At 57.2% G+C, this 27868-nt stretch overlaps 2 protein-coding genes across 8 annotated transcripts; both read left to right on the top strand.

Moving 5' to 3' along the window:
* The first annotated feature begins 546 nt into the window (after positions 1 to 546).
* On the top strand, positions 547 to 14941 carry LOC143167158 (sodium-dependent lysophosphatidylcholine symporter 1-like). Of its 4 annotated transcripts, none has more exons than XM_076352271.1 (15): positions 547 to 571; positions 2143 to 2378; positions 6943 to 7068; positions 7392 to 7516; positions 8199 to 8331; positions 8773 to 8851; positions 9287 to 9444; positions 9568 to 9658; positions 10211 to 10332; positions 10446 to 10529; positions 10721 to 10804; positions 11762 to 11874; positions 12358 to 12501; positions 12782 to 12958; positions 13195 to 14941. In XM_076352271.1, the coding sequence occupies exons 3-15, from the start codon at positions 7012 to 7014 to the stop codon at positions 13217 to 13219; spliced, it is 1392 nt and encodes a 463-aa protein (XP_076208386.1). In that variant the 5' UTR covers positions 547 to 571; positions 2143 to 2378; positions 6943 to 7011; the 3' UTR covers positions 13220 to 14941. The 4 variants fall into 4 exon arrangements, 3 of the variants coding, with proteins under 3 accessions (XP_076208386.1, XP_076208387.1, XP_076208388.1); XR_012996511.1 differs by lacking the exon at positions 547 to 571 and having other exon boundaries at positions 1616 to 2378; positions 13195 to 13588; positions 14513 to 14941; XM_076352272.1 differs by lacking the exon at positions 547 to 571 and having other exon boundaries at positions 1616 to 2378; positions 10754 to 10804.
* A 1571-nt stretch (positions 14942 to 16512) lies between these two features.
* FKBP1A (FKBP prolyl isomerase 1A) lies at positions 16513 to 26226 on the top strand. Of its 4 annotated transcripts, XM_076352290.1 has the most exons (5): positions 16553 to 16615; positions 16758 to 16805; positions 23526 to 23638; positions 24392 to 24544; positions 25130 to 26226. In XM_076352290.1, exons 1-4 carry the CDS (start codon positions 16579 to 16581, stop codon positions 24518 to 24520), a joined length of 327 nt encoding a protein of 108 aa, XP_076208405.1. In that variant the 5' UTR covers positions 16553 to 16578; the 3' UTR covers positions 24521 to 24544; positions 25130 to 26226. The 4 variants fall into 4 exon arrangements, with proteins under 4 accessions (XP_076208404.1, XP_076208405.1, XP_076208403.1 ...); XM_076352289.1 differs by lacking the exon at positions 16758 to 16805 and having other exon boundaries at positions 16513 to 16615; XM_076352288.1 differs by lacking the exons at positions 16553 to 16615; positions 16758 to 16805 and adding an exon at positions 22991 to 23063 and having other exon boundaries at positions 25133 to 26226.
* Positions 26227 to 27868: the final 1642 nt, after the last annotated feature.

Raw genomic sequence — 27868 nt, 5'->3', positions numbered from 1 at the left:
GGAGCTGGTGTCTGTTCAGGAGTCTGCTGTTCTAGGTAAGCCTGTGTGAAGAATTGCTAGATTTTGAAAGCAAGAGAGTGCTACCCCCTTACCGCTTCTAAATGGTCTTGTTTCTGTTGGTGAACCAGAATGTTTATAGATGGAGACCGGTAATTTTAAATGACGGATTTAATTAAGCAACAAAGTTGTTTTTCTTACCAGGTTGTGGGTTTCCATTGGCGCTTGTATGGTGAACACCTGGCATCATCCAAGGAAGAGTGTCTGACAGTCACTCGAGGCAGAGCTGGGAAGCCGGAGCCCGCGGTTCTCAGCCGTGCCCGCTGCCAGGTGTGCTTTCCTGGTGACCCAGCCGCATCCCCGATGAAACAAAAGCCTTTAGCTCCTCTCACGCTTCGAGACTCAGACCAGACTTCTCCGAGCTGCGTGCTTTGTACCTGTCTTTCAGGCACAGTGGCAATGAACGTACGCATCGGTGCTCTGCCTGGTGTGAAGGGAATTAGCCATTGCACACACACTCACTTGCTGAATCGTGCAGAGCTGGGTCTCCTCACCTGCAGTCCTTGTTAACGAGGTATGATCGCCCTGCCAGCTTTTGTGGTGTGTTTTAGGCAGTTTCACCTTACTTTAGGAAGGAAGAAAACCTAAAGGTAGTTGATGTCTGCTGAGAGTTCAGCTGCAAGTCTCCTTCTTGCTCTGGTAAATAATGCACGTGCTGTTTACGCCATGTGGTACATACACAGCAGGGCACGATGGCGGTGAGCGGCTCTGGGAGCTGGTGGAGTGTGTGTCGCTGCAGACTGCTTGGGGACTTTCATACGTTGGCTGCTGCCAAAGTGCTAACTGGGCTCCTACGGCAGTACTGATGGAACAAGTAAGCAAACGCACACTGTCTAAACCAAGCCAAGGCAGCAGCTTATTGCAGCTGCTGGCCAGGTGATCAGGCTGGCTGTCAGCAGGAATCCTGCAGAGTTCAACAGAAATGGGAAGAGAAATCCTTTCTAGTTACCTGTTAGCAAAAGTTTTTCCAAATGAGTCCCACGTTTCCCAATTACACACTTCTACAGAGGGTAGTATAATACTAACTATGCAACAGGCCCACATCTTTGGCAGTTGAACAGCTCCTGTGTCAAGCACCTCTCGATTTACTAATTTATCATTTTCTGACTTACTACATTCCTAAATGCTTATCTTATTTGCTGTTCTGTCTTGTCTGCACTGAGTCTGTCTGTCCCAGTGCTGGGAGTTCCTGAATAGATTCCAGATGTTCTTATTTACTCAGGTACATTTCATGACTCCTCATTAAATTAACTCTTTATTGGCTCACGGGGCCTACAGTAGCAACAGCTCTTCTCCTGTCTCATCCATCTTGGTGGCTGTTGAAGTCATGACTCCTGTTCCACCAAGAGAAGGCAGCTGTCCTAAGAGGAACACGAGAGCCGCTGGCCATGCTTAGAGCAGTCAAGGAGGGGTAAACCTTCGGAGGACTTGCTAGTGGAATGTATCCAAATGCTGCCACTTGCTTCTGTGCCAAAAAATTCCCATTTGCTGGCTTTAGGCTTCTTTTTTTTTTTTTTTTTTTTTTTTTTTTTCAATGGGACTCCCTTGCCTGAGCAGCCCGTCTCTAGGTCATAGTGCCCTGAGAAAAGCTGTTCAGCTAGCATGGCTTGGATTGGAGTTGTTTGTATCGTGCATTCCTGGGCCCTGGGCTGCCTTGAGAGATAAGATCTCATGCTTCTGCAGTGGAGAAGGGGGTTCTGGGGAAGGGACCTTTCCTTTGCAGTGAGTAAACTCCAACATGACCTTGTTTCTTAAATTGCAGAGCTTTGGCTTCTCTGAGCCTTTTGTTGAGTATTTGTGCAACAGAAAAATGGGTGTAGCTGCAGTGTTGCTGAGTGCTTTCCCTATTCTTTCAAAACCTATTTCTAAGCAACTGATAGCAAAAGATGAGCGTAGCGATGGAAGAGCCATCGTCCTTTTGCTCCAGACCCTTGGTGTGCGCAGTGTACGGCGAGCTGGTTTGGTTAGGTTTCAGGCCTTGGCACATGGCGTTATTAGAAAGCTCATTGCTTGCAGCAAGTAGCCCAGTGTATAGCAGTGATTAACGGTGAGATCGGTGCTTTTCACCAAAATCTGCCTTTCCAGGACAAAGCTGAAGCCCGCTGTCACGCAGAGGCTGGCTGAGAGTTCCCCATGCTGCACCAGCAATCGTGACATCCTCTCTAGACCCAACGGGTGATGCTGTCTTCTGTAAGGCACGGAGCAACATGACAAAAGGCTTTGGGAGGATCTGAGCAGAGCAGAAATAAAGCTTTCCCGACTTGAAGATAATTGTGCACTGAACTAGCCAGGGAGCGAGAGCTACGCAGCTACTCTGGGAGGTAACTGTTGGTCATCTGTTGGCTTTCTAGTCTGTGAGCAGAAAATGCAGCTATTTGTACCTGGAGGGTAAATGAGTGGCAAAGAGCCAGAGGATTAAGTGCTGACTACAATTTCCAAAGGTAACTTGTGTCTGTCCAAATGTAATTGTGTGTGGTGAGTGGGTACAAAATAGCCTAGAAAAAAAAATAAATCGGGTTTTTATATTTCCTTTTGAGTTTCTCCTTTCCTCTTGGGTGGGGAGAGATGTTTTTTGCTTTCTTATAAAGATGTATGCTTAGATATGCTGGTGGGAGACAGGGACTTGGCTCCCACTGCACTGGCTGTGGTCCAGCGTGAGTGATATTTATTATCTGGGATGTCAGTAAAATCGCAGTGAAGAGAGATGCCACTGACTCAGTTGTACTGTGGCTTATGAACCAAGTTCTGACTCAGCCTGCGAAATTCAGGGTTTTTTTAGATTAACCCCCACTGGACAAGGCAAGGCTGAGCTGAAGATGACACATTTTTCTAACAGCGTTGTGATGAACCTTGCAGAATGGGTGCTTGTGTTCCCCTTGGGTATGGGTGGTGGTACAGAGACGCTAACATGGATTTAACGCTCCCAGTGGCTCTTGGTAACCTGGGAGGGGAGCAGGGAGAGGATTTTGCCTGTGTGCTTCTGCCCCGGCTGCTGCATATAAGTTCAGTCTTGGAGACTGAGTTTGATCTAGCTAGAGAAACCTGTTTTTGAAGAGCTGCCTGATGAGACTAGATGTGCCAAACAGATGATTAGCGGGCAGAGTGGCAGTGCGATCCCTTTCCTGCCAGCCTTTTGCTGTGTGCCTTCTGTCCTCTGAAGCCGATTTCTCCCTCTGCCTTTGCTTTGCCAAGTGCTTGTAACGGTGACTGGCTGCGTGCTGTGAGCACTGCTGCCTTGGGAACTCAGCTGCTCCCACACAGCCAGTGCTGAGTAACTGGGCTCCTACCGCTCTTAATGTAAGAGTAATTTTTGGTTTGCGATACCGAGACTGCTGGGCTCTATGGGCAATGAAGGGTCTGTGAAAGGGGACTAAGAAAAGCACATTTCTTGTCACCAGGCTAAAACATACTGTGTGGGGTCTGCATTGCCATGGGAGATCTCTCAGGAGCTCACAGAATGAAAGAGGTTGATAACTACAGATCTCACTTAATAGAGAAAGGAAAATGTATCCCACGCTTCCTACTCTCTGTGACATTGTCCTGGGCTAGGGCAGTGCCAACACCTTGCACCCATTAAGGAGAGGGCAAAGCAAAGGGGCAGGGGGTTTCCACAGCCCCGAATAAGGAGCCGGAGCTGGGCTCCTGGTCTTCTTGGACTGCCTTGGGAGAGAGGGGCTTTGTCGGGAGGTGACCTGGGGCAAGAACCTGCCTGTTCCCGCTGCCCTCTCCCTGGCTGCTCCAGCCACTTTGTTGCCCGCTCTGGGTTTTGCACACTGGTTCTTTGCAGCTGGTGGTTGCAGGTGCCGAGGCAGGAGTCCTGGGGTGGCTCGAGCATGTTCCTGTGGTGGTCTGGAACTCAGACGAAGGACTTCTCCGCACCCCTAAGATCTCAGTGTGGCAGCAGCCCTGGGATGGGGAGGAAGTGCTGGACCCAGCTTGACCTTTGAAGAGCACTGGATTTCTCCACTTGATCCCAGAGAGCCTGGGAGCTACTGCCCCGAGTACATGCCGCACTGTGAGCCCTGCCAGGTTTCCTGCCTCCATGGGCAGGGTCTGGCCACGCTCCTCCCTCAGGGCTGGTTATTTCCCCTCCATCAGCTCCCCGTGGGGCCCCACAGATGTTGTATCTTCACTTGTTGAATCTCCATCCAGTTCTGATCTGCGCCTGCGGCACGCTCTTTGACATACAAGGCAAATTCTTCCTCACCCTGGGCGAGGAAGCTTCTGCTTCCCCGCCACGTGCCGCTGAAGGACGTGGTCGTGTCTGCAGTCATGCTTCCAGGTGGTCCCGAAGATGCTGAGCTGCACAGGTTAAACCAAGAAGGAGCTCTCCCACAAAGGAGAGTGGTCCACAAAGAGGTAAGATCAGTGTCCTGGGGTGCTTCTTTCTCACACGCAGAAATGCATTTCACACGCGCACACTAACCCTTGGGACTGCACACACCCACGCAGAGCCTACCCGGATCGAGCAGCCACAGGCTGTGGGGGTGTTTCAAAGTGTTTATGACTCAAGCTCGAGAACACATTGTTAAAGCAAGGCGCTGTGTTGTGGTGTTGTTGCTGACTTTCAAGTGAAATGGGCAGAGACGTGCAGAGCGCTGTCCTACCTGCTGAGAGCATAAAGGGAACAAAAGCTGCCACAAAACCCTACAGCCGAGAGAAACGTCTTTGTAATTTAGAAACAGAACTGCTGTGGAAACAAGATGTTGTATGAGTAAGTGCTCCTCAGCAGTGGTGCAAACCTAATGCTTCAGCCATCCCTGCGGGACAAGGTTGGTCTGCAATTTTAAATACAAGGGACCTGACTCTCACCATGTGCTTTAAAAGGCAGAAAGTTAACTGGGACCAGAAGCTGAGAGGCATGAGGAGGCTGCTGAGGTTACCTGGCATGGGGAAAGCAGGCGCTCTGCTCCCCTGAGTGTGCAGGAAGAGGCTGGGCCCTCCAGCCTGGTGGGCACAGCAGCATTAGTGCTTTTTCCGTGGTGTGGGCTGTGGAGGAGTTATTGCTAATTGCTGCGTGAGGGGAAACACGCTCAGTGCCTTCTGGAATGCTGCTTTTTGGGATTGTGCCTGTGTTTTTGGAAGCTGCTCCCTAGTACCGTTACAATGAAGGTCTGTCATCCCTCGAGGGTGGCTGTCAGCGTGGCTGACGTTAGCGGCACAGCAAGCCATCTCCAGCCCAAACAGGCTGGGAAACCGGCAGGTTGCCCCCTCACCCCACGAGAAATGAGGGCAAGTGGGAATTTGAAGTGATCCCTGACTTGATTTCCCTGTTACCCAGCTGTCGATGTGACCCTGCAGTCTGTCCCTCAGCCTGGCCTCTTGCACTGCTGCCCCGTGCCAAGCGTTCATCCCTCCACTCTCTGCTCTTCCGCAGAGCTCTTGCTGGAGGAGCTCGTAGCCTTTTATAGCCATGTCTGGACCAGGCCTGTCGCCTGGGATGGCCGTCTGCCCTGTGCGAGCAGGGGAGCCTTCCACATCTTTCCAGAAAGGGCTGTGTATTTTTTGATTTTTTGGGTGCAGGACAGCAACCTGCCTGCCGCACTCTGAGCTGCGCTGGAGCTGCTCAGCGATCGGGAAAGCCGAAACGTGGTGTAGACCAGGAACCTGAGTCGCCGATGACTGTGTTAGCCCTGAGCATCATCCAAGGCAGCCTGTGCTGAGATGGGAGGTCAGCCCTGGTCTCCAGGCATCTGCATTGCGACCCCACCACTGCTCGCCCTATCCCAACAGAAATGACCTTTAGCAATGGTCTGTTCATAGGAGAGCCGAGCTGCAGCCAAGGCCGTGTGCTGCTTCAGCCAAGTGGAAAGCCAAGCCCGAACGGGACGTTTGCTTTCTATGTGGTCTCACCCTGTATTCTGCAGTATACTCCCGGTCTTGTGTGATGCAGAGATGTGTCATGCTAGACAGCAAGTTCATTTTGGGGCTGGGAGGAAGTCAGTGCTGTAGGTTGCCTCTGGGAACTTGCCAGATACTTGATGCTTGGTACGGTATTTACTGAAGCTAACCAGATCCAAATAAAATAGAGGCTTTGCCATCAGCCCTTTTCCTGCGTGCTGAAATGTTCCTTGTGCTTTCCCTGTTGATCTATAGAAATCCCCTGGGCTCTGGCCTTTGCAGTCTCTCTCCTCGGACTGCCTCCGTTACAGTCACTTTAAGCCTGATGCAATTTGTACTTTTTAATATTAAAGAACTTGAACCACTGGATTGTGGCTCGATAGAATAGGAAAGGACGATGTTAGACCAGCTCAGCAGATAGCACTGTGTCTGGCATTAGATATGTATCTCACTTACGTTAGCAGCCTGTGATCTCATGCAAACATGCCCCCGAGGAGAATCAAGGTGAAACACCAGGGATGTGGCCCTGGTGACAAGACAAGCCCAAGACAAGCAAATGAGACAGATGCCCGCTGACCAGCTCTTGCTTTGGGGCTTTGACTGGTGGAGGAGTGGATATGGACTGGCGGGCTGGAGCGAGGAGAGAGCCCTGTCCCCTCAGGGCTGCTGTGCAAGAGACCCTGAAGGCTTATGAAGAATATGAAACTCTGCTGAGCAGGATCTCACGAGGCAGGCGGCTGCCCGAGGGCAGGTTGTGCGCAGGAAGCACTGCGCCCTGACCCACCAAGATTACCAGCAGATGGGGAAGCACCCTACAGCACCCCAACTGCCACGTCCACCTTGCTTGTGGGTATCATGTGGAGTGATGTCCAGCCAAAGGATAGGTATGTGTGTTGTGGGTGGGCGCGTGGGGGGTTATGACATGACTCAGGGTTTAAATGGGCCTCGGAGAACCCAGCGGATGGGATAAGCAGCGGCTGGAGGTTAGCTGTCAGCCAGAAGCGCGTATCGTTTCTCAGGTGGGCTTGTTCCCTGGTGTCTCAGCTGCAGGACAAGCCAGGACTGCCGCTCTGCAGAAAGGTTTGCTATGCTGTTGGGGGCATTCCCTACCAGATGACAGGCAACACCCTTGGGTTTTTCCTTCAAATCTTCCTCTTGGATGTTGTGCAGGTGAGCGGCCGCGTGAGATGGGGTTATCTGCAAAGGGGCTTAGCATAAGCTCAGCATATTGGGGCAAGGGTTGGGTTTGGTGGGTGGCCAAAGCCCTTGGAAATGCTCATCAGAATTAGGCGTTCAAACTGGATCAAAATTGCATCATGTAAATATTGTTGGTGGGCATGCAGGAGACGTTTCTGGGCCATTTCAACACTTGGAGTGGTCTCCAGGGGATGCAGATGAAACGTTGGCTAGTGCGAGCTGCATCGTGCTGACTGCTCGCAGCTTTTCGCCAGGACTTCCTTCCCTTTCGAGCTGTGGTTTCTGTTTCTCCCCAGCTGGAGCCATTCCATGCCTCTCTGATCATTTTCCTTGGAAGAGCCTGGGATGCAGTTACTGACCCTGTTATTGGCTTCCTGGTCAGCAAAAGCCCGAGGAGAAAATGTGGCAAGCTGGTCCCATGGTGAGTGTCTGGGCTGGAGCCTCAGGAGGGTCTTTGCTGGGCTCAAATTCCTTCAGTGCTAGCACAAGGAGGTAGCTGGGACACTTCACTGGGAGTTTAATCTGATTGTGACTTACTGAGAATTACAAAACCGTAACATCACAAGGACGCTAAAGATAACATAACTTGCAGTGGGGTCTGTATGTCATTGCAATGGAAGAGGAGGAGTGTACTGCAAACTTGCACATTTGCTCTTTCCCTGGGGCCTCACGTTTTCGAGGTCGTGGGGTTCGGTGCTCTGAAAGTCCTGTATGGTGGCACGTACAGAGTTTGGTAGTCAGCTGTACCAGCAGCTCTTCACCAGGCTCTAACCACAGGCAGGTCTTGCACATAGAGGGTTACCGCTGCCTCCAGGGTTCTGCTGCAGGGCAAGGACTTGAAGTAGTTAAGCAAGAGAGTAAGAAATGTTGGACAACTTAGACATTACTTTTTCTCTCAACGTTTGTGTTTAGCCCCCCACAGCCTGACTGATGGACACTCACTTGAGCAAAGCTGCTTCCTCTCATAAATCTTTATCTTGCAGTAGCTGGGTTGTGGTTTGGAAGCCGGGGAAGAGGCTGTGCTACGTATCTCAGCTTGTGCAATGAGAAGTGTGACCACCTTATCTGAGGGTTGTATCTGACCAGCTCTGCTTCCTCCCCAGGATTGCATGCTCCATGCCATTCGGGGTGCTCTGCTACTGCATGACGTGGTTCACCCTCTCAGATGCCACCCCCACCTCCTTGAAATTCCTGTGGTACCTCTTCATGTACAGCTTCTTCCAGACTTGCATGACTGTAAGGAACATGGTGTCTGGGGCTGACTCTCTTACACATCATCCTATACTGCAAGGAACGGGGACATGGTCAGCTGGGGAGTCCCAGCCCTAGCCTCCCCAGGAAGGGACCTGGAGCGGAGTCTGAGAGCGCTCTAGCTGGGGAGCAGTGAGGGATGCAGGATGTTGCAGACCATCCCTGCAGGGATGGTGAGGGTGAGATGGAGCGGTGCATTTTAATGCTGGGGATTTGGCTGGGCTGCCTGTATATGGTGATGTGAATTTCTCCATCACTGGTTTGTGGGAACAGAGCAAATCACAGAAGAAGAGGGTGAAAAGCCACCTCTGGGCAGGGGTGGCACAGAAGGCAGCATTATCTGCTGTGTGTAGGGACGAGGGGGGTCATGACCAGCAAACCAGGGAAGCAGCAGCCAGAGCTGTGTTTGAACTGTGCTCTCCCTAGTGCTACCACGTGCCGTACTCTTCCCTGACAATGTTCCTGGGAGGAACCCAGAGAGACCGTGACTCAGCCACTGCCTACAGTAAGTGTCTGTGCCCCTACAACCCCCAGCTGCCGGTGTTCCTGGGAGACTCTCCCCAGAGGAGAGGTGAATAAGTTCCTCTGGCTTTGATCAGGCTGCAGAGTGGATGGGGTAAACCAGGGATATTAAAATAGGGATGAAACCCTGTTTTTAAAATCTTCTGCAAAGAATTTACCTGCAGAAATGTTTCTTAGATCTGTATCATCCCTAGGGGACTCGGGACCCAGATTTATTGGTTCCAAACATTAGGGCATTTACTGCTGGAGCCAAGGGAAAAAAAATCAGAGCAGGTAGAAATAGCAGGTCTCTTCTTCTGAGGCAGCTCTGGATGTTGGTGCCTCCAATTCCATTCCCAAAGCTGGTCTCTTACCCTGATGGATGTGTCCCATCAACCAGGGAGTGGGACTGAGGTTTCTCTCCTGGTCGTCCTGGCAGGAATGGGGATGGAGGTGTTCAGCACGCTCCTTGGGTCAGGAATCCAGGGGCAGATTGTAGGCAGTTACCATGCCCGCATGATGAACGGCTGTTACGTGTCAAACGAGACCCTGCCCAACACCAGCACCTACAGCCTCACGGACTCTCTGGAGAACACGGTAAGGGCTGGCTTGTCTGCTCCCTGCTCCTCCTGTAAGCTCTGGGGCAGGCGCTGCTGGCCGTGCTGCCAGCTCTGTGCGTGGTACCTGCGTTGTCACTGTGCACTGTCTCTTGTTTTCCAGCGTAGGGCCTATGTATTTGCATCCCTGGTCCTGGGCTCAATCTATTGCCTCTCCTGTCTGATTCTCATCTTTGGAGTCAGGGAGCAGCCTGGTAAGGTCCATTTAGATCCAATTTGGAGGGTGCCCAGTGGCAGTGGATGGTGAGGGTGGGGTTGCAGAGGAAGGTGTGAGGCAGAGGGAGCTGGGCTCCTACGTGGGGGGTGGCTCTCTGGGTGTGGAGTTCAGGAACACGCACATACTTGGATGCTGAGACCCTCCTTGATTTGTGCTGGCAGCATCTTCCTCCCGCAGAGGAGAGGGGAGATGCTCTGGAGGAAGGAAGGCTCAGGCTGCCTGGGAGCTCCTGCAGGGAGCCGTGGGCCTGGGACAGGGTCTGCAGCTCACTGCTTCACACTGAGCACGTCTCGCCAACACACAGCCTGCAGAGCTAAGCAGGCCAGCCCGAGTGCGCAGTGTAAAGTGGCAAAATCCTGCCTGTAGCTGATACTGCGGCTGTTGTCTCTGCCCGGAGACATCAGACCCCGATAGCTCCTCACCCAGCTGAGCTGCACCCCCGACATAGCAGCACAATCCCCCTGTGCCTCCTACCCCGTCGCGTTTGTTCTGGCAGCTCCAGTGCCAGTCCTGCTGTCTCTCCTCTCAGGGCTCCTCAGCCCCCTGGGGAAGGTTGAGCTGCCCTTTGCCAGCTGCCTGAGGATGATCGTGGGACACAAGCCCTACACCCAGCTGCTATGTGGCTTCCTCTTTGCGTCCCTGGCCTTCCAGGTGTGAGACCTGCCATGGCAGGAGGAGAACTTGGGGGTGAGATGTCTGGGCAAGTTATCCAGACAATGAACTCAGGACCCCCAGCCATGAACGTCTGCATGTTGCTTTCCCAGATCACACAGGGGATCTTTGCCTTCTTCTGTACTCATGCTGCGGGGCTGGCTGGGAAGTTCCAGCATTTGGTGCTTATCATGTTGGTAAGTGAGCCCCAAAGAGACTTTCCTGGTGGAGGGATTAATCCTTGGGTCACCCCAGCGCTCGAGCACGGGCAGCTCAGCCTCATGGAGTCATGCACTGCTGCTTCTGCCCATCAGCAAGGATGTCACCCAGGCAGAGACTGGTAGTCCTGGGGGACATTGCTGAGACTCCCCTTTGGTTCTCTCCTCAGGTCACAGCTTCCCTCTCTATTCCCTTTTGGCAGTGGTTTTTGGGGAGATTTGGAAAGAAAACAGCAGCATCACTGGGCCTGGCGGTGAGTTTGCCCGTGGTTGTGGCTGTGGACTGAGACACTCTGTGAGGGGACAGCCTTGCCCCCAGGTGCTCATGGTGTCTGGGGAGAAGAGCTGGCTGGCAGCTAAGGGTGACCCTGAGCACGGCGTCCTCTGCACTGCAGGTGACCAAGAGTAAGCCAGTAGTTGATGGCAGCTCTGCACATCCTTGTGTCTGGCCACTGCTGGTATCAGTGGCCATGGCTTCGCAGAGCTTTGCAGTAAGGTGCAGGGAGGCTGAGGGACCGTTCCTGGGACAGTGGGGAAATGATTTTTTGCAGCATCACCCAACCAAGGGCTCAGGCTCTGAGACTCCATGGCTGCAGATCTGGTGAGCAGCGTGTGATCAGATGCTGTACCAATGCACCAGTCTCATGTGCACACACAGACATAGTCCTGTGGCCTCTGTCCTGCTCCAGGATCTGGCATGCTTGATGCAAGTGATCCAAGTTCTGCCACCCAGCTCTGTGAGAGGCACGGGGAGGGAAGGAAGGGCTGTGCGCCACGCTTGGCAGTGGCTGGGAAACAGCCTGCTCATCAGACACGTCCCGGCTACTGCCTGTCCCTGCAGGTCAGGAAATCCCATTTGGCTTTTTTGCAGAATTAGGTCCTCAGATCCCATTGAGGATCTATCTCCAGATGCCTTCCTCACAGACATTGGGTGCAGCCACAGCAGATCCAGCTTTCCAGGTTAACCACTCGGTTCCATTGCCCTCCATAACTATCCCTTCTTTACCCATGAGGAAGGTTTTGCTGCCAGTGTCAGCCTGTCCAGGGCCTCCACACTGTACCGCATAGGGGACAGAAGCAGTTCTGTTTATGAATTGTGTGGGGAAGGGGGGGAGCATGGCCTTTGGTTGGGGCAGACCGGTGCAAGCTGCCTGTGAGCAGCAGAAAGAGCCCATGTGCTTTTGTTTCTTCTCTTCCTCTTGCTGCTGCAGCTGATCATCCCAGCCCTGGTAGCCATCACCCAGGTGATGCACAACTTCCTGGCCTTCGTCTTCCCGGTGATCGTAGCAGGCTGCAGCATGGCTGTGCTCTACCTTTTACCATGGTGAGCAGAGGCACCTCTGAGCCACTTGTCAGGCAGGGAGGAGGGGAAGGTTATCGGGAAAGCACTACCCATGACGTGCCAAGACTGCCCGTTTGCTCAGTACAGCAGCTTTTGGGCTGCAGAGGGACCTGTGGAGGTGAGACTGGGAAGGGATGTGGACGTGACCCATGGTCCCCCAGCAGCATCGTTCAGTCTGTGTTCGGGTTCAGCAGCAGGACGCCAGTCATTGCGCAAGGCGCTGTTTTTCTTCTCTTTTTCCGAAGCAGCTGCCGCACCCTCTCTGTAAGACGCTCTCTGCCCTGTTTGCCTAAGGCAGAGGACAGGCACAAAACGGTCTCCAGAGTGGGGTTCTGCAAGGGGTTTCTGTCTCTCTCTGCTGCTTGGAGAGGCCTTGGAGCGGCTGCAGCTGAGTTTGGCCAGCGCTGGCGTGGGTGTCGCTGGCGTGGGTGTCACTGGCGTGTCTGTGGGGCTGTCTGTCCCCAGGTCCATGCTGCCAGATACGGTGGACGACTTCATGCTGAGGAACCCCAGCTGCCTCAACCTGGAGGCTCTCTTCTACTCGTTTTACGTCTTCTTCAACAAGTTTGCAGGTGGCCTTGCCGTGGGAATATCGACACTGAGTTTACAGTAAGCCGCAAACACTGCCTCCCCTATTTTGTCAGCCCAGTGCAGGCACTTTCTACTGCTGTTTTTCTAGAGTGTCTGATAGGAGATGCTGGAATGAGTCACAGGGGTATCCAAATTTGCCTTTCCAAGATCTGCTGGGAGCAAGCAGAGCAGACAGGAGTGGGAATTCCCCAAAACTGGGCCTCTGATACCAGACTAGAGGAGAGCGACGGAGGTGCCTGCTTGCCTTTCTGCGGTGGCCCAGTGGGGCTGGGGGAAGGAAAACCATTCTCCTCTTTAGTTTTGCAGGTTACCGTTCTGGAGACTGCACATACAACCCCTCCGTCATCCTCGCCCTGCAGCTTCTCATGGCCCCAGTCCCAATAAGCCTGCTGCTCATTGCCATAATCATCTTCTGCCTCCATCCCATTGATGAGGAGAGGAGGAAGCAGATGAGAATCGAGATAGAGGCAATGGGGTAAATTCGAGCTCCCTGAAGGAGCCAGGTCACCTAGCATTCATCTGGGTGTCTGCCTTGGTCCTAGCCTGACACAGAAATGTTGTATGGGGGAGGGACTGCGTGTGTCCAGTCCAGCTCCCCGTGCTTGGGCTACGATCCTCTCTAGGGGTGCATTTCCCGAAGGGCTTTGGGGGTATTTCGGAGGCTGCTGACTTCACACCAGATTTCCTGAGTGCTCGTGTTCCTTTTAACAGGCATCAGGTACAGTGCGGCAGCTGAGAATAAACCCAGGGCTGAAGTGGGTGAGTTCATCGGGAGCCGTGCTGTCAGGATGTGCTGCTGTCAGGGAAAGTCGTTGCTTCCTGTTGTTTCCTGTTCCCGCGTCCCAAAGGCTTGTTTTGCATCCTGACCCCCTCCCTCTCCTGGCTGGCAGGCACAGGATGGGGAGGGGGTCCTGCTGCAGCCCCAGCCCTGCCACCTCACCAGAGCTGCTTTCTCTAGGGCTTGGCCTCGCTGGTCTTTTGGCAGGTCCTGACAGATCTGGGCAAGGCAGATCCACACTCTCCTTCTGGGAGAGACTGCAGTGCCGGGGAGGAAGGGCCCCCGCCAGCCCCGGAGCGGTGCTCTTACACACGCTGGGGTGCGGAGGTATCACTTAACTGTGTGGGAATGCGTGCACAAAGAACACAGGGATTGTTTTTGAGAGGAAACTATTTTTGACGAGTTTTTAGGAAAAATGCTGCTGAGATAGCGCATGTCTTTGTGCTTAGACTGCCCTTTCACGGGAAAAGGTTTAGAATTTCTTTGAACGAGGGTGAAGTTCAAGCTGGCGGCGTAAAGCATGTGCAGATACAATGACACCTGGCAGCAGGGTGGTGGAAGCCAGCTCCGTCCCTCTGCCTGGGCCTTGTTAGCTGAGTCACTTCTGGGGAACCAGGAGCTTCTTGGTGCAAGAGGCTGTGGGAATGGGCTGTGCTGCCTCCGGTCAGGCAGCTGGGGGAGGTTCTGGCAGCTTGTCCTGCTTTTTGCCAGGTCGGGAAGTAACGGCAGAAGTGTCAACTGAGCGTCAAGAAGAGCTGAGTTGCTTTTAAATCATAGCCCATAGCTAGATCTCCCACAGCAGCATCTTGCGAGAGCTGCTCGGCACCCCCACGTCTCTCCTGGCAACAGTGAGGGGGCAGCGGGGGGAAGAGAGGAGAAATCAGCCATCTCGTGGCTGGTAGCGCTGAGCTGTGTTCAGCCTTGTGCAGAGGCAGAGAGTGAGGCTGGTTATTTTTAGGGCTAGAGCTGTATCTGACCGTTGGTTGACCTTGCAGCTCTCCAGTCTGGTGCACACTGGCAGGATCTGAGCAAATTACTCCCCAGTTGTGCGCTGAATTAATTTGAAGCCTTAAGTCTTGTGGTGCAACTTTGTGATCAGTGAGGGAGACGGTGTTTTAGAGCTGCATCAGGGCACCTGCAGGACTGTCGCAGCAGCCCAGATTCAGAACAAATTCTCAGACGCACAGAGGGCCTCCTCTTTTTTTTTTTCCCCCTCTTTTTTTTCTTTTTTTGTTGTTTTGTTTTCTGGAGTGTGAAGGATGTTCCTTGGGATTGCCTGACTAAGCCCGCGGTCGGGTGTTGGGATGCACTGCCCTCTGCCACCACGCTGCTTTCAGCCTTGCTGCTTCTGGATTTACGAACAAGCAAATGCTTTTGAGCATCAAGGAAATGCTCTGATTGTTGAGAGTTTAAAGTCCTGCAGAAGGCATTAATTATCTTCAAAGGCACATGCTCCTTGGGACAGAGGAGTGGCTTCATCTGGAGCTCCCAACCTGCAGCACGGGCTGTGAACAGGCCACGGGCCGCTGCAGAGCGGGACCTGACCCACCGCAGAGCAGGGAGCTGCTGCTGGTGTGCGTGGTACCTGCCAGCCCCACTGCTGCCCGGGGTGGTGCTTCTGTACATCAAATAATGTCCCATTTATTTTTTACACTATTAAATCTGAATGGTCACGCTTTTCCCTCTTGGTATTTCTTATTTTGTGAGTTCTGCCAGCAGATGATCGAGAGGGCAGGGAGCGGTTTAGGCAGAATTCACTTGTTTTCAAGCCTTTGCGCTTTCTCCAGAGTTTAGATACCAAGAATCTGACCTGAACCTTTCCTGGGTCTCGACCAGCTGGACCCTGAGCAGTTGTGGGGTGGTCAAACCTGGCCGAGCTCCTCACCCCTGTCAAGTACTGGTTGTTGCAGTGGCCTTGCTTGCCGGTAAGATGCTTGCAGGTTACGCCAGGGAGTTAAAAACCGAAACACCCCACCCAGGGTGAGAGCCGTGAGGAGGTTGCAGTGCCCGACGTGTGCAAGCGTGCCTGTGCCAGCATGGCAAGCGCTCTAGTGTGGGCATACATCGAGCAGTATTTTCCCCTTTCAGATCCTTGATTATCGCTGGCCCTTGTAGGGAGAGCAGGCCCAGCCCTTCACCGAGATAGCATTAATCAGGAGGGATGAGAGCGTGCCCCTTTTTCTCCCGTTATTTTTCATCTTGACTCTGGGCCTCACACATCTGCCCATGGGTGTGTTGGTGGAAAGTCAGGGCCCACAGGCACCATCTGTGTGTTGCAGCTTTAACATAAAAAATAATGCTATGGCATCAAGCAAGAAAAAAACCCCTTGGTATTTCAGTATTTAAAAGATGCAAGCAAGGAATAGAAGCAATTAAAACTTGCTTCATCCCATTATCTGGTTTTTTTAAGAGTCTCCTCCTCTTGTGTCCCATTTTAATGCACTTGCTGAGAATACTGGCTTTTTATTAAGTCTCTTGGCTGTCCTTGGAACTTCTCTGTTCCCTTGTGGACACTCAAGTTCATCTCCTTGAAGTAAGGAAATAGGACGCTTTGAGGCAAAAATCCTGTGCCTGGAGCGCTTCTTTTTTTGACCAAAAAAGAAAATAGTTGCTGTTGTTCCCAGAAGAAAGTCCTTTTGAGCGTGGGATTGTTCAAACCTGCGTGTCTTCTGCTGAACCTGCCCCAGTAACGCGGGGCCGGCGCTGACCTCCGCCAGCACGGTGAGGAGCAGCGTTAATATAGATCTATTGAACAGCATCTTATCTGCTCTGGCTGCTGTCATTGCACGTGCCCCACACTCTCAATTTAGGCACGGCTTGGTCTTGGGAACTGTGGCAATAATTAAAAGTCTTTTCTGGGGCTGGGGTGCGTGGCCGGTGTGCGCTGGCACCTTGGGGTTCCCGGCGAGCCCCGCTTTGGCAGCCCCCGGCCTCCACAGCGGCCTGTGCTGGACCACGCACCCGAAGCTGGGCGGGCTCGCCGCGGCCAGGCCCTGCGCTTCCCGGGCTTATAAATGGCGGATAAACGGGCGAAGCCTGCAAGGCCCCGAGCCCCGGGGGGGTCCCTCACCGCGGGCCCCCGCGTTTCCCCGGCAACCGCGCGGTGCCAAGATGGCGGCCGGGGCCGGGCAGGAAGGAGGCGGGGGGGGCGGGGGGGGGGGGGAGAGCGCGGAAGATGGCGGGGGGCGGGGCCCGTCTAGGCGGCGGGCGGGCGGGCTCTATGGCGGCGCGGCGGCCGAGGCTGCGCACACGTGGCCCCTCCTCCCTCGGGCTGCGGGCGCTGCGGGTGCGCGAGCGGCACCGGCACCGGCACCGGCATGGGTGTGCATGTGGAGACCATCGCCCCCGGCGACGGTGAGCCGCGGCATGCCCTCCCATCTCCCTCCTCTCCCCGCCGGACCGGTCCCGTCCCGGTGCCGGTGTCGGTTCCGGTCCCGGTCCCGGTCCCGGTGCGGGTCCCGGTGCCGGTGGGCTCACGGTGCGTGTCTCCCCGCAGGGCGGACGTTCCCCAAACGCGGCCAGACCTGCGTGGTGCACTACACGGGTGAGTGCCGCCCGCCATGGGGCCTGCAGGGCGGGGCTGCCCCGCCGCCACCGGGGGAGGGTCGCCTCGGCCCGGCCCGGCCCGGCGACCGAGGGACGCCATGGGGGAGCGGGGTCTGCCCCCCGCCGCCCTGTCCCGGCAGCCTGCAGGGACCCCGGGCCCGGCCCGTGTGGGCGGCCCGGCTGGGCCGCGGCGCTTCCCGGGGGAACCGGGGGGGGGGTCCGGCCCGGCCCGGCCCGCCCCGCCCCGTGGGGCCGGGGAGCAGGAGGGCTTTGCCGGGGGGGGGGCCTGGGCCCCGGGGCGGGGGTCTGGCTGCGCCCGGGCGGGGAAGGGGCTCCTGGCAGTGCCCCGTGGCCGTGGGGAGGCCCCGGTGGTCCCCGCGGGAGCCATCTCTCCCACTGCCCCATCTATGGAGGGGGGCTTTCCCGCCCGCGTCCAGCCCTCTTTTTGGGGGTGCACCGGGAAACGGCCCGGGGGTGCTCGGGGGCGCCTGGGGGGCAGGCAGGGACACCCCGGGCAGGCAGGGCCCCCCCCGACCAGCACCCAGCGGGTCCCTGGGGGGGTCTCAGGGCAGCAGAGGCCTGCGGGCCTTGGAGCGGCCGAGCCGACAGCCCCCACGCTGGGTGCTCCCACGGGACACCGGTGTCCCCCCGGCTGGCAGCGAGTCAGCCCCCCGGGAGCTTCGGGGTTCGCTGTGTTGGAGCAGGGTCCCTGCACCCCTGGTGCCATCCCTGCTGCCCCAGCCCCTTCTCCCTCGTGGGGGTGACACCAGGGGTGCCCATGGGGCAGACCCAGACCTGCAGCCCACCCTGGGACGTTTTTAAGGCCGGGCAGTGTGGGGCACAGGTCCCGCGGGGGGACCCCGGTGTGGGTAACGCGGGGTGCTGTTTGGGGTGCTGTTTGGGGTTTGGGCGTAGTATTTCGATGAGGGGCTGCCCTGACAGCCAGAGAGGGTCATACTCTGCACGGTGTCCTCCAGCAGCCTTCTGTGAGCTTGCGGGGGAAAGAAACCAACCTGGGGACTCCGAAAAATGCTTTGGGGGTTGCCCTGGGGGGGTCTCCTCTTCCCCTCGGTCGCCTTTCGAACAGCTCCGGCTCATCGGGGTGGCCGCTGTACTCCAGGGTAAAAACGAGTCGACCCGTTTGTGGCTGTTTCTGCTAATAACCAATTCTTCTTCCCGCCCCAGCACTTTCCACCATCCCCTTGCCCACAGTGGGGGGCCGAGGGTGCCCCTCTCTGCAGAGCGGGGCCCGGGCTGACGGGAGGGCTCGGCGGGCATCCAGCCCATCTGCTGCTCCTCTGTCTCCCCCGTCCTTCCCATTCCCTCATCAGGAGGGAGAGGAAGCGGCTCGGTCTCCCCCGGCCGCCCTGTTTCCTCCGCCGGTGGAAGAACAAAGGGAGGCTGGCAGGCAGTCAAGTGGCTCCCGGTGGGCCAGCCCTGCCGCCTGCCAGCCCTCCCGGCTCCCGGCGCCGTCTCTCCCCTCCCGCGGTGCTGCCGGAGCTCTGCCGCTCTTCCCGGCTCCGGCCCCAGCCCCGGCAGAGCTGCTCGCGGGTCACCAGCTTCCCATCCCCACGTCCCGGTGCTTCGGGCAAAGTGCTGTGCGGTGTCTTGCTCCTGACGGACCCTCCCCAGCAGCAGCGATCCGCTGCGCGTGGGAGCGGTTCTCTAATTTCCTTTTTTTTGTTTGTTTGTTATTATTGTCTCCTTTTGTCCTTTATCGCCCCAGTTCCCTCTGCAGGCAGCTTCTGCCCCCCCCCGCCTCGGCAGGCAGCAGAAATCAAACACCTTCAGGCCCTGATGCCGTTTTCGTTGCTGAAAGCTGCCTGCGTCGGCAGCGTGGCTCCCTGCAGGCTGCCCTGCGAGAGAGGCCAGAGCGGGGCTTGGGTCTCAGCAAACGTTAAAAACGTTTGATTCCCCGGCCCCGTTACGGCGCTTGCCGATCCCGGAGCAGCATCGAGGATGGCGGCAGAGCGCAGTGCGGGAGGTGCCGTGCTCTGAGGCTCCTTCCAGAGCCCTGTGTCAGCTCCGTCCCCAGCTGCCCTTTGCTCCCGTGCAGAAACCTGCCGGCGCTGGGGAGATCCAACCCGTGGTGTGCTGCGATGGGTATGTGGCGAGTCAGCTCTCCCTGCGCTGGGTTACGGATGCGCAGTGATTCGGTTAAAAACCACTTTGGAAAAAAAACCCGGTGACCCAAGGATGAGGGAGCGTGGGGAGCCAGCTTGGTCAGTCGTGCCGTGGCTGCCGCTTCTTCTGTCTGTGCCCAAGCCCCTGCTCCGTGGGGCCTGGCCCCACCAAGAGCAGCCATTTCATCCCAGGGGCGAGGGTCGGGCCGGACAGACGGCCCTGGTGCGGGAGGGCAGCGCTGGGGAAGGAGGCAGAGAGCGGAGCATCCTCCGGGCCGCCTGCTTGGGAGATGCCGGTTGCTCGCGCTGGGATTGCGGAGGTGGAGGCGTGTGGGGGGAGCTGGGGGAATTGGACCCTTCTCCCTCCTTCGGTCCCGGGTCCCCGCTCTTTGCGGGAGGTTGTTCCTGCAGCCCATGAGGAGCAGGGGGAGCACTGCTGGAGAGCTCGCGCGGCGGGGCGTCTGAAACAGCCTTTGATGTGAAATCTGCTACAAAGGGCTCTTAAAGAAACTAAATCAAGGATAAAGTTCCCCGATGTGTTCGGGACTGCTTGCAGCAACTGGTGTGGGGAGGGAGGGTTGCCTAGGAGCAAGTCGATGGGGAGGAGGGGTGCAGGTTGGGGGCCAGCAGACCTGAGCCCCCCTGGGTCTGGCTGCTGCGGCGGGAGCCAGGGCAGAGTGGGATGCTGTACTGATGCAGTTGGGGCTCCTGTGGTGCCCCAGAGTGATGCTGGGGCTGAGTATTGTGTTCCCCGGGAGCGGGCTGGGGAGTGAAGAGAGCTGGTGCAAGGGGGAGCTGCTGTCTGCGTGCACGGGGGCTGCGGAGAGTGTGGGGAGACCGCAGCCACCCCACCGTGCTTTTGGAGGGGAAATGGGGGCCCATGGTCGTGCTGGGGAGCGCCGGGACGGGAGCGAGTCTGACTTGGCTTGGTGAAACGGCTTTGCCCGAGTGGCAAAGCACGCCCAGCTTGTTGTGTCTCGGAGGGAGGTGGGTTTGGAGCAAGGGGCGGAAATGCGGGGAGGAATACTAGAGAAAACTGGCTTTCTCCGGCGGGATAGCGCAGAGGGGACCGCCGTCCTTCCCCAGCACCCGTGCATTGCTGCACAGGCTGGACGCAGCCTCGGCTATCAGCTCGTTCCTGTTGTCTGCACGGCACCTGGCGCGGTGGTGTTCTCCCTGCTGCGTCTGGGTGCTGCCACGCTCACACAGCAGCAGCAAACGCTCTGCAGTTGCGAGACGTTTCCTACCGAGGCGTGCAACTGCCCATCGGTGGGTTGTAGGAGCTCAGCGCCTTCTGCTGAAGCACCCCTTCCCTGCCTGCACTGGGGGTCCTCTCTCCTGCCAGGCCACGGCAAACGGTGGGCAGAGCCCCCTCCCGCATCCAGCTGCGGGTGGCGACGGGGGTAGGCTGAGTGATGGGAAGCGCTGGTGCAGGCAGCTCGGGCCCTGCGTTCTAAAGCGTCTGGCAGAGGTTGCTGGTGGAGGCAGGATTTGACCTCAGCTGGGCAGCCCTGTCCTGACGCAGGGGCTTGGAGCATGCCGGGTATCCCAGGGCTTTCGGGAAGGGTTTCCCATTCTGTCCCTTCTTCCGGCTGGAGCAGAGGTGCCTACCCCACTGCTCCGGTCTTTGCCTACCTCTCCTCGGGAAGCCGGCTCCGTGCAGGAGCCCCTGGGCAATGGCTGTGATGAGGATTGGTACCCCAGGCCAGAGGGGATGGAGGGGGTGTGGGTGGGGCTCTGCACACCCCCCACCCCCCACCCCCGGCAAAACCTAAACCTGCAGGTTTATCTCAGAGGCTGCCTCTGCCTGCCTGCTCCAGCACCACTCTCCACCGCCTCTGCCCGCCCAGGGGGGACCGGAGCCAAGTCGCACGTTGCAGCCGGCGTCTCCCGGCTGCTGCCTGCCAAGTGTGGCAGAGACCTGGCAGGGCCGTGCTGCCTGCCCGTCCGGAGCTGGGGCTGCTCTCCAGAGCCCCCTGCTCCGTCCCGCGACTGCTGCAGCCCTGGCCACAGAGCTTCGTGCTCTTCCTCGCTGTGGTTCCCCCGAGACACCCCCCCCCCCCCCCCCCCCGGTGTCCGTATAGCCCAGCTGAGATCTCTGGGAGGGTCAAATCTTTTGGTGTGGGAGCTGGGGCAGGTGGGTCTCTGTAACCCACCTCCATGGGCTCTGCCCTCCTCGCGGGACTGGTGGTGGCAAGCAAGGAGCCCTGCCGGGGGCTGCGGCGAGCCAGGGTGTGCCAGGGGCTGGCTGCTGCTCCTGGGGCTCTGGTGGGGCAACTGCTCCTGCCAGGGGATGCTTTGCCTCTGTAATAGCTTTAAGATCTTGTTATCTCCTTGCTCGGGGATGGCAGGGATGACGAAATGGTTGCTCATACTTGTCCAGGGCTGGAGAAATCTCCTGGGAGCCTTGCGGGCAGCGGAAGTGCCTGAGATGAAGATGCTGTCTCCAAAGCATCGGAGCCTCTTTGTTTTCCCCGCTGGTGTGGTGGGGGGAGCGTGTCAGCCCCGTGCCAGGGAGCAGGGATGAGCTCCCGTGTGCGACCTGCACCTTCCTGGGCCGGGGGCAGCCCGAGTGATTGATCCCCCTGCAACCAGCTTAGTCCGTTAATCCCTCTCTCCTGCAGCCAGGGTGCTGCCCACTCCGAAACGCTTCCCCAAGACTGGATTCGGACAGGTGAGCTCAGGGGCGGGCAGTGCCGTCTGCTCCTTCATGAGGTCTGCAGCGTCTCTTGTGCCGCTGATGGTGCCTTTATGTTCCCCTGGCCGGGCCATTGAACGGGATGCACTTCTGCAGGCAGCGGGTGCCCCGCAAGTATTCCACAGGTCCCTGTTTGCCGTGACAAGCCAGGGGGGTTGTGCTGCGTGGCCCCTGGTTTTTTTTCCTCTGCGGGTGCCCAGGGAGAAGGGTGGCAGGCACGAGCTGTCCCCTCTGTCCTTCTGCAGCCACCCCGGCTCGTTGTGATGCCCGAGGGCTCAGAGCTGAGCTCAGGGTCAGCTCGTGTCGCGGCCAAGCGGCGCTGCCTGTGCCAGCCGGCATGGCCTGCCCCGTGTCCCTGCTGCCAGCGTCCCTGCCGGGCGGGAGGAAGGCCAGCGGACAGGAGCAGGGAGCAGTGCCAGACAGGGCTGGAAGCAGGTTCCGCAACAAGAGGTTTATCCTGGAAGGAGGAAACAAGAAAACTCCAGATTTACTATTCCAAAGTCCAGGGCTGCGGCCTGACCAGCTGAGCTGGTGCTGATGCTCAGAGCCCTGGAGGGGGGATTTTTCCTTTCTGTGAAATTAAAAGCTTAATTCCACTCTCTGACTGAAACGTGGGGCTGCTGGCCCCTACCCCCTGCATCTTCCTGCAGCCCAGAGGTTTCGGTGCTCGTTGCCCCTGCAAAGGTGATGTAGTTTTTCCCATTCCTTTCTTTCTGTTCAGTGCCTCCTGTCACCACGACTGCCCGTGTCTGCGTGCCGTTCGCTGTGGCTGCCGTCACGTTCCGAACCGGGGCTGAGATGCCCTGACTCATCTTTTGCACAGATGCGTTTTCTCTTGCCCGTGGGCAGTGCCCTGGTGAAGGGAAATCACTCTACCCCATGCGTTGCTGGACAAGTTTGGTTTTGCAAGACTATAGAGCTGTTTCCAGCCAAGAAAACAGGTTTTTGGGCAGTGAAGTGAGGAGCATTTGCAGGAGAGTTTATTATCGTTTTTATCGCATGTGGTGCTGGCTCTGTTAATGTGGAGCCGGAGCTGCCTTATAGGAGCAGCAACTCCACGGGCCAGCAGAGTTGCTGCTCGTATAAGGCAGCTCCAGCTCTGAGATTCCCCAAGAAGGTCAGGCAGGGAGCAAGGGAGGGGAGGAAATTCCTCCTTTGCTCGTGTTGGGGAGTTATATTTAGTCCTGGGGATATCAGCCTCGCTCAGCCCTCACCATGCAGCCTGTGCCGGGGGAACGGGGGCTGCCCTGGGCATGTGTGTTCAGTGCTTGGTGCTGCCTCTCCCCGTCGTCATTCCTGGGTACAGGACTGATTTGGCTGAAGACCAGCAGGATGCAGCTGGACACGGGGAGGGGCTGGAGGCCGGCAGCAGCCGACATGGGGCACAGGAGCCCTAAGTCTGTTTTGGGTGCCCAAGGATGGAAGCCTGCCTGTGGTGAGGAGCGGGAGGTGTGTTGCTGGTGGGATGGGAAGCGCCATGCCTGATCCTGCTGCCTGCAAAACGGCTGGCAGCGGTGCTGTGAGGTGGGGAAGGTTCCCCCCCCAGCCCTCCATCTGCTCTCCTTGTCTGTCCTCGGTCCCGGCCCAGAGGAGCTCTTCTCTCTGGGTCGAAGCAGCCAGGAGCAGGAACAATCCTGCCCTGCCCCAGGGCTGCTCCTGCCAGGCTGGATGATGCCCTGGGGGGCGCTGGCGGGGGTTTTTCCCCTCCAGGCCGCCCCGTGCAGGTGTTTCCCCAGGGGAAAGGAGGCTGAGCTGAGAAACATCTCTGACTCAGGGCCATGTGAGCTTTCCCAGGGGTGACTGTCACCCGCTCAGGCTGCCAGGTCACAGCCTGTTTCACGCAGGTGTGTGTGGCGCTGTCACTGTGTCACCATCGTCTCCCTCCCTCTCTCCCCAGGTATGCTGGAGGATGGGAAGAAGTTTGATTCCTCCCGCGACAGGAACAAGCCGTTCAAGTTCGTGATGGGCAAGCAGGAGGTGATCCGCGGCTGGGAGGAAGGAGTCGCTCAGGTGCCCGGTGCTTCTCCGCCTCGCGGTCTCCCTTGCAGGGCTGTGCAGAGCTGTGCGCCTGGGGAGCTGCAGCGTGGGCAGAAATCACTGTGTGCAGCTTGTTCTCTTATTTTATTTTTTTTTTTTATTTTATTCCCCTGTGTTTTCCACCCCTCCGCCCCCACAGCGCTGGGAGGTGTGGGTGTGAATATCACCTTCTGCATTGCCACCTGCCAGATGGCAGGAATGGAGCAGGGCCGGGCCCCAGGAACACCTACAGCACGTTGGTGACTCAGCGGTGACATTTCTCTACTGAGTCAGCTCTGAACGAACGTGGCGGGGAGCGCTCAAGCCTCCTGCTCCGAGCGGAGATGGCTCCCGGGCTGCAAAGCCCACGCGGAGGGAGGGCTGGTGGGCACAGCACAGCTTCAGCTCCTGCGTGCATGACTGCGGCCAGCTCCATGTGCCGCTGGGGACGCGAGGCAGCGCAGCACAAGGGTGCCAGTGGCTGTAGGGAATGGCGTGGCATTCCCTGCCTTCGCTTGTGTGAAGGACATCTCAAGCCCTGCTTCTTTTCCAGCCCGTGCTGCCTGCCTTTCTCTTCTGATGTTCTTCCCATTCCTCTTCTGTCCCCTCCGGTTTATCCAGCCTGGGTCCTTGCTCTTGCTCAGTGTAGGGAAAGGAGTGGGGACATGTCTGTGTCCCTCTTGCTGTCACTCACCCGGTGATTGTGCCCATCTCCTGACATCCCTGTGTTTCTTTCCCTGCCCCCAGATGAGCGTTGGTCAGCGGGCAAAGATGACCATCTCCCCAGATTACGCCTATGGCTCTACTGGCCACCCAGGGATCATCCCACCAAACGCCACTCTAATTTTTGACGTGGAGCTCATGAAATTGGAATGATCTATCCCAGCACCCTGTCCTTGGGTAAGGAGGGGCAGCTGCCGGCGGGGAGTGTTGTGGCTTGGGGGCGACTCAAGGCCCTCATCTTTTGTCTCAGGCTAGCGTGGGGAGGTGGGATGGAGGTGATGGCAGTGGGGGGTATGAGAAGGATAGGGCAGGTTTCTGGCTGTGGGTAGAAGTCGCTCTCGGGAGGCTGGTGAGCTGGGGATCACCACAGTGGTGCAAGCAGAGTACCCAGCCTGGCAGAGAGGGTTCATGCCATGGAGGCATTGCGGTGACGGCTGACCGTGCCTCGGGTTCCTTGCGTTGCGTTGCTGCACTGCGGGGCTTGGCTGCCTGCTCCCCCTTCATGCCTCTCTTGCAGCCGGTGCATGGGTCTGGCAGTGCAGGCAGGATGGGGCTGTGCTCTGGGGTCCGTGGGCCCTGCGGTGCAGGCAGGATGGGGCTGTGCTTCCCCTCTGTAATCGGGGCTTGACTTCTGCTCTGAGCGAACCGTGCGGTTGGCGATGAGGTGGCCGTTTGGTGAGCGCGCTCCCTCCTCTGTCGGGTTTCCTCTGCAGGCGGCGGGCGGGCGGGCGGCTTTGTCACGCTGCCTCTCCTCTCTCCCAGCAGGTTTGGCACATGGAGGAATCCAGAATCTCAGCTTCAAGAAGAGTGCACATGACTTTGTACGGAGCTTTTCCTGATAGTCCACTACACTCATTGTATAACCTTACACCTTGATTGAATGCCTTTGGTCACTAAGCTTTGCGTCTGACTCTTCCTCCTTGTATTGTGTTTTTATGTCTTTTTAAACTATACGCCGTAAACCTCAACTCTTTTTGGGTCAAGTTCTTAATCTTATTTTTGTTCCAGGTGTAGACTACGTTTTACCAGTAGCACGCAGATGGGCTGACCTTAGATAGGAGTCATTTGAACAAAAGGAAACCCGTTAGTTACTTGTTTTGGTGCAGATCTCTATGGTGTTTTCAAACCAGAAATTGCTGCTGCTGCAAAAGCCATAGCAGAGTGAGGCTGTCGAGGCTGGATGGATGCGGAGAGCAAAGTAGCGCTAGGATTGTGTGTAGGTACCCTGCCTGGAACCAGGGCAGCGAGGGAGCAGCGTGTCTTTTCCCTGCTCCCCGGGGAGGGTGCAGCATCACTGCGGGCACCGTGGGTTTGCTCCCGGGAAGGGGGGGCTGCTCTGCCCCTGCTTCACTCTGCCATCTCACGGTGGACCTTCCTTCCCCACCCTCCCCCCCCCCCAGCCCGCTTTTGGATTTTATGGAGACGGGTTTCCATCAGAGCTCCACCACACCCTGAAAATTCAGTAGCTTACATTGAGCTTTCTTTAAAGAAAAAGGAAAAGAGCAGACAAACGGAAGGTGCTGTCTACAGGGGAGGTGGCGGGGCTGGTGGGGAGTCAGCCCAAAGAAAACGCCCCTGTCCCCTCTCTCCCTCCTGGAAAGGAAACATCAGACCCCAGTTGTCTCCGGTCTGAGCACACCTGACCGTTCTCTCCTGACACCTGATGCTGGTCATCGCCGCTTGTCTGGTCTCATACGATGCGTAGCTTCCCCCGCTGCTGTCCTATCTGCCCCCTCCCTCCCTCCGCCCTGCCTAGTGATTTGGTAAGAGAAATTGCCGCCGTTCACTTCCTTCTCCACCGCATAAAGGTATCAAGTTTTATTATTGCAATAAAAACGCTTTATGCTGGCTTTTCTCAACCCTGTGTCTTGGAGGTTTTTCCCTCGCCTGTCTGTTGCTCAGCACAGCGGGTGCCGTGCCGGGCTCACGGGGCGCAGTGGGTGCTGTGCCAGGCTCTCGGGGTGCTGTGGGTGCTGTGCCAGGGTGCTGTGCTGGGCTTGTTGGGGTGCTGTGGCAGCAGGAAGGGCCGGCCTCTGGCTGTGCTGGCTTGCTTTGGGGTGAGGCTTGGATGCTTGGCCCTGGGAGCACAGAGGGACGCCTGGGGCTCGCTGGGCTCTGCGGGAAGGTGACGGTGGCCTAGTGGAATTTGCATAATTAATTGCCTTACCATAACCTATCAAGCATTGCTCCCACAGCCTCTCGCCGTTGCGGCTGTGACTCAGCCTGGACTGGGAGCACGAAGGGCAGACGAACACGTGCTCCCAGGGTCCCTCCAGCTCTGGAGAAGCATATCGATACCTCTCTATGTATTTATTTCGGTCCTCTCTGGAGGCTGGACATTGCAACGTGCGACATGGCACATCCAGCAGCCGGCATTTGCAGGTCAGATCACCGTGGACCTGAAAAGCCTCTTGGGTTTTTTTTTTTTCAGTGCCTTTCTTAGTGATCCCCCACCGCGCCTGGTCGGCGGGCGAGTCCCCTGCTTCTGGTCTTTGCTGCTGCAGCTCCGACATTTCCAGTGGCGGCTGGCGAACGTTGCGTGGCTCATGGCGTAGGCACTGCTTGGGCACCGCTGTGTGCCAGCACCCGGCTCCTCCGCAAACGGCCTTTGCTCCATTTGCCACGATCGATAACGCGGCTGTGATCGATAACACGTGTCGAGTCCCGGCTCCTGAGTGGGTTTGTTGGGAGCAAAGTTTGCGTTTAATGGGGGGTCTGGGGAGGCTGGGGAAGGCGCTGGAGGGAACAGCGGCCGTGAGGCTCTAGGCTGGGCCCTCCAGCACCCCATTTGGGAACACCAACGCTTGCACAGGGTCATGGGGGGTCAGGGCCACGCTGTGCAGATATTAGTACTACCCTTAATTGCTACTCAATTAAGCAGAACAGGGAGCTGCTGGGGCACCAGCATCACGCTCTGCCCTTCGCTGCAACCACTTCTAGGCGGAAACTCAAGGCGAGCTTGGGTTTCTCTTCCTGCGAAGCTTTTTGATTTAATTATTAACTAGTGCCAGGCGGTGCCGTGGCTTCTGGCTGGAGATAAACCAGGGCTGGCGCGAGGCTGGGGGGAGCCCGGTGCCCTCGGAGCCCTGGGCACGCAGCCCCTGCAGCACCCACAAGTGCAGATGGGGTGCAGGTCCTTCCAGCTCCGGTTCGGCGGGGATGAGGGTTTTGGGGCAGGCACAGACCCCCCGGGAACCATCCTCCTCTGGCTGCTGTAGGACATCTCCCTGCTCCTGGCCATGTTTATCAGCGGTTGAGCCGCTCTCGTCCTGGGCTGGCTGAGGCAGCTGGGCACCGTCAGGCTAAAAATAACACCAGTAAATAAAATGCTTCCTCCTGGCCTGGCACGCAGGAGCGGAGGCGCAGGGAGCTGGGACATGCCCGGCTGCTGCTCCACGGAGGGGCTGGCTCCGCGCCGGCAAGGTCCTGGGCTGGTGCCACTGGCTCCGGGCCCAGCTGGGTGCCCGCAGGACCACACTCCCCGGCTCCTGGGGACATGGT

Source organism: Aptenodytes patagonicus, chromosome 14 (genome assembly GCF_965638725.1).
Source record: "Aptenodytes patagonicus chromosome 14, bAptPat1.pri.cur, whole genome shotgun sequence".
Classification (NCBI taxonomy): Eukaryota; Metazoa; Chordata; class Aves; order Sphenisciformes; family Spheniscidae; genus Aptenodytes; species Aptenodytes patagonicus.
The sequence above is the reverse complement of the archived record's forward strand: the minus strand, read 5'-3'. Positions and strand labels throughout refer to the sequence as shown.